Source organism: Ranitomeya variabilis, chromosome 1 (genome assembly GCF_051348905.1).
Source record: "Ranitomeya variabilis isolate aRanVar5 chromosome 1, aRanVar5.hap1, whole genome shotgun sequence".
Taxonomy (NCBI): Eukaryota; Metazoa; Chordata; class Amphibia; order Anura; family Dendrobatidae; genus Ranitomeya; species Ranitomeya variabilis.
Genome location: NC_135232.1, coordinates 361,428,840 through 361,443,968, shown reverse-complemented (window position 1 = coordinate 361,443,968; position 15,129 = coordinate 361,428,840). Strand labels below are relative to the sequence as shown.

The 15,129-nt window shown below is 47.5% G+C and overlaps 1 protein-coding gene across 2 annotated transcripts in view; it reads right to left on the bottom strand.

The window, feature by feature from the left end:
• IPO4 (importin 4) overlaps positions 1–15,129 on the bottom strand; it is a 359,020-nt gene that overhangs the window by 138,556 nt on the left and 205,335 nt on the right. For both annotated transcript variants that reach the window (XM_077248938.1, XM_077248939.1), the window contains exons 20-22: positions 11,999–12,076; positions 11,551–11,608; positions 6,939–7,047 (exon numbers count right to left, since the gene is read on the bottom strand). In XM_077248938.1, coding sequence (XP_077105053.1) covers positions 6,939–7,047; positions 11,551–11,608; positions 11,999–12,076 — 245 coding nt within the window. The remainder of the gene's footprint in view (positions 1–6,938; positions 7,048–11,550; positions 11,609–11,998; positions 12,077–15,129) is intronic.

The following is a 15,129-nucleotide window of genomic DNA, read 5'->3' as shown; positions in this document are numbered from 1 at the left end:
TAGCCTAACCCTAACCCTAGCCCTAACCCTAAATTTAGCCCCAACCCTAACCCTAACTCTAACCCTAACTCTAACCCTAACCCTAATTTTAGCCCCAACTTGTCTTCTCCTGCCGGCCGGCAGATGGCAGCAGATGGCGGGCGCACTGCGCATGCGCCCGCCATGATGAAAAAGCCGGCTGGCAGGAGAAGACAGAAGAGGACCCAGGGACCCCGGGTGAGTATGATAGGGTCCCCGAATCCCCCTATTTCTCTGTCCTCTGATGTGCGATCACATCAGAGGACAGAGAAATAACTGATCGCTTTTTTTTTTTTTTTTTTTTGCGGTCGCCGGTAAACTGTTAATTACCGGCGATCGCAAAGCAGGGGTCGGTGCAAATCGACCCCGATCATGTTCTTTGGGGTCTCGGCTACCCCCGGCAGCCGAGACCCCAAAGAACATCCGGGGCGGGCGCACTGCGCGTGCGCCCGCCATTTTTTCCCGGAAAAAAGATGGCGGCGCCCATGGGGAGACACGAGGAGCACCGGGGGAGGTAGGTAAGTATTGGGGGGCTATTGGGGGCCATCGGGGACCACATTTCTCTGTCCTCCGATGTGCGATCACATCGGAGGACAGAGAAATTAAACGGCAAATCGCGGTTTTTTTTTTTTTTTGTTGCGACCGCCGGTAAACGGTTAATTACCGGCGATCGCAACTCGGGGGTCGGTAAAACCCCCCCGAATCATGTTCTCTGGGGTCTCGGCTACCCTCGGCAACCGAGACCCCAGAGAAAATCCGACTCTGGGGGGCGCTATTCACTTTTTCCACAGCGCCGTTAATTAACGGCGCTGTGGTTTAAGTACCCTTAGCGGCCGCCGTTAAAAGGCGTATCGGCGGTCGTTAAGGGGTTAACACTGATCACACACGGATTGTAAACACTGATCACACACTAAAGGTAAACATGGATGACACACTGATGGTTAACACTGATCACACACTGATGGTAAACAGTAAACACAGATGACACCCTGATGGTTAACACAGATCACACACTGATGGTAAACACTGATCACACACTGATGGTAAACACAGATGACACCCTGATGGTAAGCACTGATGGCACCAGTACCGGGTTAATCACGTGTGTGAAGGATACCTTCTATTTATCGGTCGTCCATGACAGCACTACGGAGAGAGGGGATCCGCCCTTCAGGAACAGGAAACCTACAGATACATAAGGGCGGCACCTCTCCCACGCATCAGTTGGTTTCCTGTTCCTGGAGGACAGGATTCCCTACAGATATGACTCCGTTCATCTATCAACACCCAGGCCGGCTGTCCGACCCAGGTAGCGAGGGGTCTCCTACCTTGGGCAGTGCGGGTCCCTGGAAGCGCCACGGTGGGTCCGGGTAGGACTCCACGACAGTGAGTGGTGCAGGGTGGAGCAGCGTCCGGGGCGGTCTGTCTCCAAGCCAGCAAGGAGAGTATGTCTCCCCCCCCGGGTCCGTTCGCTCTCCTGGGCCTCTGTCTTCCCTACCTCTGGTCCTGTCGGTGTGCAGGCTTCCTGGAGCGCCCCTCTACGCTCCTTTCGGATCGGATGTCGGCGGGGCCGGAGCCGGGTGTCGGGCGCCGGCTTCTGCCGCGATCGCCGCTGTGCTGTGGCCGCGTGCGGCGATGGTGTTGCGGCGTGCGGTTGGGGGGTCCGGCGGCGCCGTCCCCGGCTTTCGGGGGCGTCCCTGAGCGCACTGCCCGATACCGGAAGTGAGGCGCTGAGGGGGCGGGGCCGGGACCGGAAGTCAAACGCCGGCCGGCTTTAGCTGAGAATGCCATGGTCCTGCATGCGATGGGGACAGCGGGGGGGCGGGGGCGGGGGAGCGGTCAGAGGCGGGGGGGGGGGGGGGGGGGGGGGGCTGGGTTTGGTGGAGCAGTGGCCTGCACGTGGGGGGATGGATTCTGGCCGCACACCTGCACATGTTCCGGATCCGGGGGAAGGGCTATTTATAGCCGAACAGAACGCTGCAGGGCTGCTTGTGAGCCCATCTGCAGCTATGGATGAGCCGGAAGCTGCCGTCGGTCTGCTGGAGCAGGTACAGCATGCATGGTCCCATGCGAACCCCCAGGCGAAGACCCGCGGACGCAGTAACCAGGCCAGTCGCAGATCTAAACAGAAGGATCTGGACCGACCCCCCAGTAATCCGGTACCTACCGCTGCTGCCTGGGTAAGAGATCTTCGTGAATGTACCCTGATGCAGTCTTTTCCTATGCTTATTTCCGTAGGGGAAAAAATGCGCTGGTAAAGCAAAAAACAAGGAGTGCGCGCTATGCGCTTGCCCTTTGCCAGACGCCTACCCTAAGAGACTTTGTCAGTCGTGTGTACGGCAGACGGTAGGAAATAAATTGATGGGAACACTGATAGTGGTAGCGCCAGATAAATTACATAGCCTTTTTCTCCGCTCCCATAGGTGGCGGAAGAGTCTCCTGATTTCACATCAAACCTTAGGGAGATTATCAGGAAGAAGGTGAAAGATTCCCTGAAATCCCTGTCCTGGGGGGAGCCTTCCAAAAGAAGGGAGCCGAGCGCCTCAGATTCGGATTCGTCCGCTGGCCCTAGTAGGGAGAATGAGTCAGACGTCTGTCTCCTCAGCGTCCTCTTCGGAAGAGGAGTCTAACCGGTTCTGTTTCCCGTTGGACCAAATGGACAAACTAATTAAATCAGTCAGATCCACCATGGGGGTGGCTGACGAAAGGCCAGAACTCTCAGCACAGGACCTAATGTTTGGCGGTCTAGACCCTAAAAAGCGTAGGTCTTTTCCGCTCAATGACAAGGTTCAGAACCTCATCAAAAGGGAATGGAAAAAGCCAGAGAAAAAAGGCTCTTTTCCACCGGCCTTTAAACAAAGATATCCCTTTGAGGACCCCATGGTGAACACATGGGATAAGGCGCCGAAATTGGACGTAGCGGTATCTAAGGCGTCTAAAAAAATCATCTATCCCCTTCGACGACATGGCTTCCCTAAAGGATCCTCTCGATAAGAAGGCTGACTCGTTCCTTAAAGGGACATGGGAGATGTCGGCAGGTGCCCTGAGACCTGCTGTAGCTGCGACATGTGCAGCCAGATCGATGATGGTCTGGCTGGATCAGCTAGGGTCTAAATTGGAACAGGGTGTTTCCAGAGATTCTATGTTGAAATTCCTGCCAACAATTCAGAATGCCGCTGCCTTTCTCGCAGACGCAGCTGCGGATTCGGCAAGAATGGCGGCCAGGGCGGCCGGACTATCAAACGCAGCATGCAGGGCCCTATGGCTGAAATGTTGGCCGGGTGACCTTCAATCCAGATCCCGTCTGTGCTCTATCCCATGCGAAGGGGAATACCTGTTTGGTCCAGTCCTAGACGAACTGCTAGAGAAAGCCGGAGACGAGAAGAAGTTTCCCAATCTACCAACTACCTCTTACAGGCGTCCCTTCGCAGGGAAGAGATTCTTTCGGAGGAGACCAGCCAGAGACCAGAGCAGATAGGATGAGAAAAAGAAGAAAGGTACTGGATTTATGTTTGGAGGTGGAGGACGTCAGGAGCCATCCCGTGAGATCAAAAAACCACCCCAATGACTAGTCGCCCCGGTGGGAGGTAGACTATCTGCCTTCTACCCGGCCTGGTCCAAAATCTCCAGTAGTGATTGGATTTGGGGGTTAATAGCTACGGGTCTGCAGCTAAAGTGCTCTTCTATCCCTCAGAACTTCTTCAGAATTACCCCACTCAGGTCCTCTCCAGCAGAACAGGCGGCCCTGGAAACAGAAGTTCACGACCTGCTCAATAAGAATGTCCTGTCAGAGGTTCCGGAAGGTGAACAGGGTAGAGGATTCTACTCTCCTCTATTCCTAATAAGTAAACCTGACGGCTCCTTCAGAACAATTATTAACCTTAGGGCTCTTAATAATTTCCTGACCGTTCAATCATTTAAAATGGAAACTATTAACACCGCAATAAAGCTGCTATTTAAAAACTGCTTTATGGTAGTATTGGATTTGAAGGACGCCTATTACCATATCCCTACTTATGCAGATCACCAACGATACCTGAGGGTGGCGGTAAGGTTGGATGGGGTAATCAGACACTTCCAGTACAGGGCTCTCCCCTTTGGTATATCGGTCGCCCCTCGAGTGTTTACCAAAGTTATGGCGGAAGTTATGGCACACCTGCATGAGCCCAACATTCTAATAATCCCCTACCTGGACGATCTCCTTATCGTAGGTAAAACGGCGGATCACTGTCTGGAACAGTTACATAAAGTGATGTCGGCTCTGGAGCGTCTGGGGTGGTTGCTAAATGTTAAAAAATCACGCTTACAGCCCATGACGGTGCAGCGATTTTTAGGCCTGACCCTGGATTCCCAGGTTCAGGAATGCCGTTTGCCTCAAGAGAAAATTGATCGCCTGCACCTTCAGGTGCTGAATGCCTCTAAAAACCCCACCATGTACCTAAGAAGAGCCATGTCTCTGTTAGGCTCTCTCTCGTCCTGTATTCCAGCGGTCCGATGGGCCCAGTATCATACGAGGATACTTCAGGGCGAGGTGCTGGTACAACAAAAAAGGTTGGGGGGATGTCTGGAGAGCCGGCTGACCCTATCCCAAGACGCTATTGTATCCCTCGGATGGTGGCTAGACCAAGAGAATCTGTCCACAGGGGTCCCCTGGGAATATAATGTAACTCGTATAGTCACCTCGGACGCTAGCCCTTCTGGGTGGGGGGCTCACATGGGGGATACATTGGTCCAGGGGCTTTGGGATCGGGATCAGATAGAAATATCTTCCAACCTAAAGGAGTTAACGGCTGTGGAACGGGCAGTTAAATCACTCCTTGTCTATCTACAGGGCCACCACGTGCGGGTATTCTCGGACAATCGGGTCGCTGTGGCATACATAAATCACCAAGGCGGGACTCGTTCCAAATCCCTAATGTGCATAGCAGATCGTCTATTCCATCTAGCAGAGCAACATCTTCTCTCATTGACGGCTCTTCACATAAGAGGGGCAGAAAACACTACGGCGGATTTCTTAAGCCGCAACACATTGAGGCAGGGAGAGTGGTCCCTGAACGGCTCCATCTTCAACCTCATCGTGGAAAGATGGGGTCAACCAGAGATAGACCTGTTTGCCACAAAAGAAATCAGGAAAGTGGCACAATTCTGCTCTCTCAACCCCAGAGAAAATCCTCTGTCAGTGGACGCCCTCCTCAGACTGGAACTTCAGGCTAGCCTACGCCTTTCCTCCCCTGTCTCTACTTCCTCTGGTGGTGAGGAAAATCAGGAAGGACAAAGCCACAGTGATAATAATTGCCCCCTTCTGGCCCAGAAGGATGTGGTTTTCATGCCTGAGGGCTATGTCGATATCCGACCCATGGGTCTTGCCAGACATCCCGGATCTCCTATCCCAGGGCCCAGTCTACCATCCTCGGGCGGTTGGCCTTCATCTGACGACGTGGATTTTGAGTGGGCGCTGTTAAAGGATAGGGGGTTCTCTCCGGGCCTCATTAACACTCTGCTGAAGAGCAGAAAAATAATCACCACAAAGATTTATGTCAGGATCTGGAAGAGGTTCCTTCAAAACTCGGGAGTAATAGCTGGTCAGTCAATACCAATAGACCAGATTTTAGAATTCTTACAGAAGGGGTTAGATATGGGGTTATCCCCAAATACACTTAAAGTGCAGGTATCAGCCTTAGGGGCTCTCTTTGGCTGCAACATTGCTGAGAATCACTGGGTCAGCAGATTCATAAGAGCGACAAAACGGTCTAGGCCAATGGTGAAGAATAGGGTCATGCCATGGGACCTGAACCTAGTCCTCTCAGCCATGACAGAGGCCCCATTTGAGCCAATTGCATCAGCCTCTATTAAAAATGTATCCCTTAAAGTAGCCTTCCTGGTGGCCCTAACATCGGCGCGTAGGATAGGCGACATCCAGCATTATCCAGGGTTCCCCCTTACATGCAGCTTTGGGATGATAGAGTGATACTATCCCCTGATCCAGCATATCTTCCTAAAGTAGTGTCCAGGTTCCACAGAACACAGGAAATAGTTCTTCCATCCTTCCTCCCCAATCCTACTAACGATAAGGAAAGGAAGCTACACACTTTAGATGTAAAAAGATGTATCCTGGAATATCTAGCCGTAACTGATCCCTGGAAGATAGATAACGCCCTATTCGTGTCCTATCAGGGTAGTAGGAAAGGTCATAGAGCATCGAAATCTACTTTAGCTAGATGGATCAGGGAGGCTCTCTCGCTGGCATACATCTCAAAGGGCAAGCCGGCGCCTGAAGGTCTGAAAGCGCATTCCACTAGAGCTATGGCGGCTTCGTGGGCGGAAAGATTGGAGGTGTCGATCGACCAAATTTGTAAGGCTGCTACTTGGTCTTCCCCAAACACATTCTATAACCACTATAGATTGAACTTGGGTGCCTCTTCTGACCTCTCTTTTGGTGTAAGGGTGCTGCAAGCTGTAGTCCCTCCCTAGTTAGTTACTCTCTGTAATTCTCTCCGTAGTGCTGTCATGGACGACCGATAAAGTCTTAGTTACTCACCGGTTAACGGTGTTTTTCAGAGTCCATGACAGCACCTGTACATACCCTCCCGTCTTCTTCAGTTCTGGGTGTACACCTCTTCCTTTATTTATATAATTCACGGGTAGTGAATAGTTAGTTATTGTGTCATTGTTTATTATGTATGCTATTAACCTTGGTGGTCCTCTTGTGCTCTGTAAACCAACTGATGCGTGGGAGAGGTGCCGCCCTTATGTATCTGTAGGTTTCCTGTTCCTGAAGGGCGGATCCCCTCTCTCCGTAGTACTGTCATGGACTCCGAAAAACACCGTTAACCGGTGAGTAACTAAGACTATCTCACAATTTATACATATACTTTTTGTACACATATTTAAACAAGCTAAATCTTATTGATCCCCCTCACCTTTGACATTGGCCTCACTGGAGTTCTTTTGACACACAAGGTGCATTGAACGCACAAATTTTCCTACAGTTTCATATGCCGCTTTCCGGACGCTGTTATGTGGTGGTGACTGAAACAGAGACAAGTTTCAAAGACTGATATCAAAATTAAGACCTAACAAATTAAGAATAAAAAAAAATATAATCATAGGAGTCAGGCTCTGTAAGTTAATGGAGTTGTTCAAGCATTTAGGGTACCTGTTCCCACATTCAGGATTTGCTGCCGTTTTGCGTATTTATGCAGCGTGAAAAAATGCAGCAGCCAGATATTACAGCATAGTGGATGTACACATAGTCCACTGTGAGTCTATGTGTACCTGCAGATCACCCACAGAAACTGACATGCGGCGCGTCTTTCAGATCTGCAGCATGTCAATTTCTCTTGCAGGTACGCATGCAGATTTTCCCCTTAGACTTGCATTAATGAGGAAAATCCGCATGTGTAAAAAACATAAATGCGTGTCCACTAATTTGCATAACTGGAGGAGGGAAAGGTGCGACATTCTGCAACGTCAAAAACCGTAGTAAATGATGAACGTGTTAACATACTTTAATATTACTGGCCTAACCTTTGGATCAGTTGGGGACCAAAACCATCAACCATACCTAGCATTGGAGGCAGATGGATGTTAACATTTAATGGAGTGGCACTGCAAACCTTTGTTCAATGTGTAGTGACCACTGCAGAGTACTGCACATTAATCCTATTCTCTTAAAACTCAGCTCCTACTTTCCTGAATAGGACCTGATCTGCCATACTCAGCAGTGGAAGCTGCACACTGAGAAGTGAAGTTCAGCTCTAATCAATGATAGGATCCGGCCACCGCAAGAGCTAACAAAAGCGGATTGGTGAGGTTGCAGGGTGGGGGACTCCCACATCAGATAAGTGACACTGATTACCTATCCATATGATAGGTCATCAATTTTATTTAATGGGACAACACCATTACATTTTTAGGACCGCTTAAAGGGGTTGTCCTACAAAACCAAGTTATTACATATGCGTAGAGTGGATTATAACTTTGTGAGCTCTAGAGGGTCCCACCGCTAGGACTTCTATTGATCCCAAGAATGGGACTCTGGAGTGTCAACACACGTAGAGACAATGAATGGAGGGGTGCTGCACATGAACAACCATAGTTTCAAACAGGGTCTCATTTTTGGGATTAGAATGGTTGATGTGGTAACTGGGACCCTAGCAATCAGCAAGTTATAATTAGTCCTGTGGATAGGCCACAGCATATGAGCACCTGCCTATGAAATGTAATACTTTTGGCGTGCTGGCCATGTTTTACATTTTATTGTATTTTGAAAGGTGTAGCCGAACCCTGGACACTATCAGCCATCTAGCCCAGGCAGGGTTTAATTAGAGTTAAGCTGGATCCTATCTCCTTTCCAGTTTGAAGCCTAGTTAGGCACATAAAGAGGTAAATTAAAAGATATAGAACCCTACTCATTGAGCTCACCTTTACTGATAGTGGAATGAAAGTATTAATTGCAGTGTGCTGATGCACAATGTATATACAGTTAGGTCCATATATATTTGGACAGAGACAACATTTTTCAAATTTTGGTTATAGACATTACCACAATGAATTTTAAACAAAACAATTCAGATGCAGTTGAAGTTCAGACTTTCAGCTTTCATTTGAGGGTATCCACATTAAAATTGGATAAAGGGTTTAGGAGTTTCAGCTCCTTAACATGTGCCACCCTGTTTTTAAAGGGACCAAAAGTAATTGGACAATTGACTCCAAGGCTATTTCATGGACAGGTGTGGGCAATCCCTTCGTTATGTCATTCTCAATTAAGCAGATAAAAGGCCTGGAGTTGATTTGAGGTGTGGTGCTTGCATTTGGAAGGTTTTGCTGTGAAGTAAAGATGCGGTCAAAGGAGCTCTCCATGCAGGTAAAACAAGCCATCCTTAAGCTGCGAAAACAGAAAAAAACCCATCCGAGAAATTGCTACAATACTAGGAGTAGCAAAATCTACAGTTTGGTACATCCTGGGAAGGAAAGCAAGCACTGGTGAACTCATCAATGGAAAAAGACCTGGGCGCCCACGGAAGACAACAGTGGTGGATGATCGCAGAATAATCTCCATGCTGAAGAGAAACCCCTTCACAACAGCCAACCAAGTGGGCAACACTCTCCAGGAGGTAAGCGTATCAATATCCGAATCTACCATGAAGTAAATACAGAGGGTTCACTGCACGGTGCAAGCCACTCATAAGCATCAAGAATAAAAAGGCTAGACTGGACTTTGCTAAAAAAAACATCTAAAGAAGCCAGCACAGTTCTGGAAGAACATTCTTTGGACAGATGAAACCAAGATCAACCTCTACCAGAATGATGGAAAGAGAAAAGTATGGCGAAGGCGTGGTACAGCTCATGATCCAAAGCATACCACATCATCTGTAAAACACGGCGGAGGCAGTGTGATGGCTTGGGCATGCATGGCTGCCAGTGGCACTGGGTCACTAGTGTTTATTGATGATGTGACACAGGACAGAAGCAGCCGAATGAATTCTGAGGTATTCAGAGCCGCCATACTGTGTGCTCAGATCCAGCCAAATGCAGCCAAACTGATTGGTCGTCATTTCATACTACAGATGGACAATGACCCAAAACATAAAGCCAAAGCAACCCAGGAGTTTATTGAAGCAAAGAAGTGGAATATTCTTGAATGGCCAAGTCAGTCACCTGATCTCAACCCAATTGAGCATGCATTTCACTTGTTATAGACTAAACTTCAGACAGAAAGGCCCACAAACAAACAGCAACTGAAAACCACCGCAGTGGAGGCCTGGCCGAGCATCAAAAAAGGAGGAAACACAGCGTCTTGTGATGTCCATGAGTTCAAGACTTCAGGCAGTCATTTCCAACAAAGGGTTTTCAACCAAGCACTAAAAATGAACATTTTATTTAAAATTATTTAATCTGTCCAATTACTTGTGGCCCCTTTAAAAACAGGGTGGCACATGTTAAGGAGCTGAAACTCCTAAACCCTTTATCCAATTTTAATGTGGATACCCGCGAATGAAAGCTGAAAGTCTGAACTTCAACTGCATCTGAATTGTTTTGTTTAAAATTCATTGTGGTAATGTTTATAACCAAAATTAGAAAAATGTTGTCTCTGTCCAAATTTATATGGACCGAACTATATTTGTATATACAGTATATTTATGTTTGTACATTAGTAAAAGCCTATTTGTGCACCAGCATAATAACTTAATAGAAAAGATGTGATGGCCTTGTTTTAATTTTTTTTTTATCCTGTGGATAGGTGATAAATGGGTTTTATGTAGAAGAAAGTTAAATCTGATATAGAGCTAAGGGTTGTTCACAAGTCACAGTTTTACAACGGGCTTTTGCCCATTAATTTTACAGTACCAGCAAAGAGGAATGAGGTGAGATTTCTGAAATCCCATGCTTATTCTTTTCCTTACAGATTTGAACCCTCAAAGCCTTTTTTCCAATCCAAGGCTTCACCATTTATCTCAAATTCAAATTATGGGGAAAAATGCAAGTAAAAACCCATGTATTGTATTTTTCCTGCCAACTTTGTTTTTTTGCAGCAGAAAGATCTTCTGCAAAATCTGAACATGTGGACATAGCATTACATTTATCCTAACACATTTGAACAATCTCTAATAAAGGGATGTGCACATGTTAAGCATTTACTGTGCTTCACGTCACACATTTTCAAGCATATTTTGTCACAAAAACCAAAGCATTCCATGGTACTAGCAAAGAGAAGGATTTTCAGGCACACAGGTCTTACATTGGTTGAAAAAAAAAAAGACCTGGGTCTATCAAGTTCAACCTTTCTCCACGAATTATACATTTTTGTCACTAAATTATCAATAACCCACACTTATGCACCTTATTTTTTGCAGATTTGAAGCCTTTTCAAATATGCAACATATAAACTCTTTCTGGGTTTTTGCAGTGTTTTCCGCTCATTTTAATGACTGGGAACAAAAGTTAATAGAGCAATAAAAAGCATGCAAAAACACATTTATAGGCTATGTTTACACTTTGCGGTTTTTGCTGCGGATCCGCAGCGGATTTGCAGCTGCGGATCCGCAGCAGTTTTCCATGCAGGGTACAGTACAATGTTACCCTATGGAAAACAAAAACCGCTGTGCCCACTTTGCATTTTTCCGCTTGAAAATCCGCACTGATTTTCTGCGGAAAAAAAGAAGTAGCATGTCAATTCTTTCTGCGGAATCCGCAGCGGTTTTCCACCTGCACCAATAGGAAAGTGCAGTTGGAAACCCGCAGTGGAATCCGCAGTAGAAACCGCACAAAAAAACGCAGGGAAAACCACCGCCGTTTTGCACTGCGGGTTTTACAAATCCGCAGCTGAAAAATCCGCAGCAAAAAAAGCACAGTGTGAACAAGCCCATATGCAGTGTTGTTCCTGTTGTTATGTAGAACTGTCTGCAACAAATACTTAATGTGTGCACATACCATCAGATATGTTATGTATATAGCAGATAAGCACATTAACACCTTGATACTAAGTCATAAAGAACAACATTTTTATCCCTTCTGATAGTTGACTCTTACCTTAATGTGTTTAAATACTTCCTGGAAGCATGAGTCAAGGTAAGGAAAAAAGGCAGAGCTGAAGAAAAAATGTAAAGCAAAATGTAAAAATAAATAAATTATATTGTGGGCGGTAAAAGGGTAGTAAAAGATAAAAATAGTTTATGAAAGGAATTTTAATGCATAGTAAAAGCATAAAAAAATGAAAACAGGGAGAAAATACAAGAATTTTAATAAATACAGGACAAAAAAAAAATGGAAAAGTAGTACAAACCAGAAAATTAGATTAAGAAATAGCAGTCAAGTAGGCAATCAGAAATAAAATGAAGGGAAGAAACAAATTAACATTAATTTTACATAAACATTTTTTTAAATAATTTTTTGAGGCCTGAGGGGAAGAAAATATATACCATATACTAGAAGGGAGAGAAGGAAGGAGAAAAGGAAGTGAAGGAATATTAAAAGTTACCTGGCATGAATTGCTATCACTCCAAGAGATAAGCATGCCTCTTCCTTCTCATCAACAAAGGCATTCTCCACAATAAATCTGCAGACAAATAATAAATGCATCATAACAAGGCAGCGTGCTCTTCATGTCATATCCATTCATTACATAAAGGCCCTCAAGTGTACTGGAAAACAAGTAAACCCTTTTTTATTGTAATCAGTAATTGCCATGTCCATGCAACAACTAATTGTTTAGTATCTGTCCAATGCCATCTATATATATGAGGCATCATGATTACTCGCTAATCCCGCCCCCTGCACAGTAGCTCCACCCTCCATCACATCACCACACATAATCCCGCCCCCCCACCACATTACCACACATAATCCCGCCCCCCACCACATCACCACACATAATCCCGCCCCCCACCCCATTACCACACATAATCCCGCCCCCACCACATATAATCCCGCCCAACACCACATCACCACACATAATCCCGCCCCCCACCACATTACCACACATAATCCCGTCCCCCACATTACCACACATAATCCCGCCCCCTTACCACACAATCCCGCCCCCCACCACATTACCACACATAATCCCGCCCCCCACCACATCACCACACATAATCCCGCCCCCACCCCATTACCACACATAATCCCGCCCCCACCACATATAATCCCGCCCACCACCACATCACCACACATAATCCCGCCCCCCACCACATTACCACACATAATCCCGTCCCCCACATTACCACATATAATCCCGCCCCCTTACCACACAATCCCGCCCCCCACCACATTACCACATAATCCCGCCCCCCACATCACCACACATAATCCCGCCCCCCACCCCATTACCACACATAATCCCGCCCCCACCACATATAATCCCGCCCCCACCACATTACCACACATAATCCCGCCCCCCACCACATTACCACACATAATCCCGCCCCCCACATTACCACACATAATCCCGCCCCCTTACCACACAATCTCGCCCCCCACCACATTACCACATAATCCCGCCCCCCACATTACCACACATAATCCTGCCCCACACATCACCACACATAATCCCGCCCCCCAACACATTACCACACAATCCTGCCACCCCACATTACCACACATAATCCCGCCCCCCACATTACCACACACAATCCGCACCATATCACCACACACAATCCCACCCCCACCACATTACCACACATAATCCCGCCCCACATCACCACACATAATCCCACCCCCCACCACATTACCACACATAATCCCGCCCCCCACATTACCACACACAATCCGCACCATATCACCACACACAATCCCACCCCCACATTACCACACATAATCCCGCCCCACATTACCACACATAATCCCACCCCCACCACATATAATCCTGCCCCCCACATCACCACTCATAATCCCGCCCCCCACCACATTACCACACATAATCCCGCATAATCCCGCCCCCCACCACATTACCACACATAATCCCGCATAATCCAGCCCCCCACCACATTACCACACATAATCCCGCCCCCCCACCACATTACCACATAATCTTGCCCCCCACCACATTACCACACAACGCATAATCCAGCCCCCCCACATTACCACAAATCCCGCATAATCCAGCCCCCCACCACATTACCACACATAATCCCGCCCCCACCACATTACCACACATAATCCCGCCTCCCACCCCATCACCACACATAATCCCGCCCCCCACCTCTTTACCAGATAATCCCCCCCACCACATTACCACACATAATCCCGCCCCCCACCACATTACTACACGAGGCTCCGACCCCACACATTCCCACATGAGGCTCCGTCCCCACACATTACCACCCGAGGCTCCGTCCTTGAATGTTGTCATTATTTACTTTAGTTTAATCACCAGCAGCGTTAATTAGATAGCAATGAGCGTGCCGAGCGGTAGCTGGCTGGAAACAGCTAGTCATTACATAAGAATAACAATGTTATGAGAAGATATTGTATCCAGGAAGCAAGTAGAGGGAATGTATCACCAGGATTTTGCCATGTAATCTGAGAGCTGCATGATGTAGGGGCAGACACCAATTCAAGCGATGTGTCATTTATTGGGCTGCTTAGTATAGTTTTGATAAAAACCAGTTTTATCAGCAGGAGATCAGTAGTTCAGAATATTTATAAGCTCCATATAGTCCTGCACTTCCCATCACTGATTACCAGCTTACTGCGCACACTGTACATGAGCAGAAAGCTGACAATCCGTGATGGGGGCTGAGTTACACAGAGCTAAACATTCAGGTAGCTGCTAGATCTGCAGCAGATAAAACAACGATCATGCCAAACTGGAATACATATACAATCAGGGCTGTGGAGTCAGAGTCGTGGAGTCAGAGTCCATTCTGATGGAGTTGGTAATGCTTTCAAAAGGTCATTAACCTCTCTGCCTTACCAGAGCGGTCGCTTATTTGGAAAAAAGCTGGACCAACTTATCTCCGACGCTACCGGAGGGAAGAGAAAATTCTTTCCCCAGCATAGGCCCATTCGGCCATTTCGGACCCAACAAAAGGTCCGGACCCGGCCCTTTCGCAGCAATACCAACTGGTGCTCTACAACTTTCTCTTCGGCATCAGGGCGGTCCCCGCGTAGGGACAGGGGTTCCCAAGTCTCATATAGACCTAATCGTTCCTGGAAAAGCAGGCCAAAACCGTCTGGATCCATAGGGGCCAGATCCTTTAGATCCTCTACACAATGATTTATGGTATACGGTGGGCACCGACAAAGTAGGCGGCTGTCTACTTTTGTTCCGACAAGCCAGGCTCTCGGTCATTCACGACAAGTGGGTCAGAGAACTGGTGTCCTTTGGATACAAAATCGAGTTTTCTTCCCGATTTTTTTTCCCTCCATACCAAAGATTTCTACGCTTCGCGGTTGGAGTGGACCACTTCCAGTTTGTAGCCTCGCCACCGCCCCCAGAGTCTTCACCAAGGTCATGGCAGAGGTCATGACCATCCTTCACGCTCGGGGTGTGGTGGTCCTTCCGTACCTGGACGATCTGCTCATCAAAGGACCGTCTTTTCGGGCAAGCGAGGAGTGCGTGAGTATCACGGTGGATAAATTTTCTCACCTGGGTTGGAAGATAAACTTAAA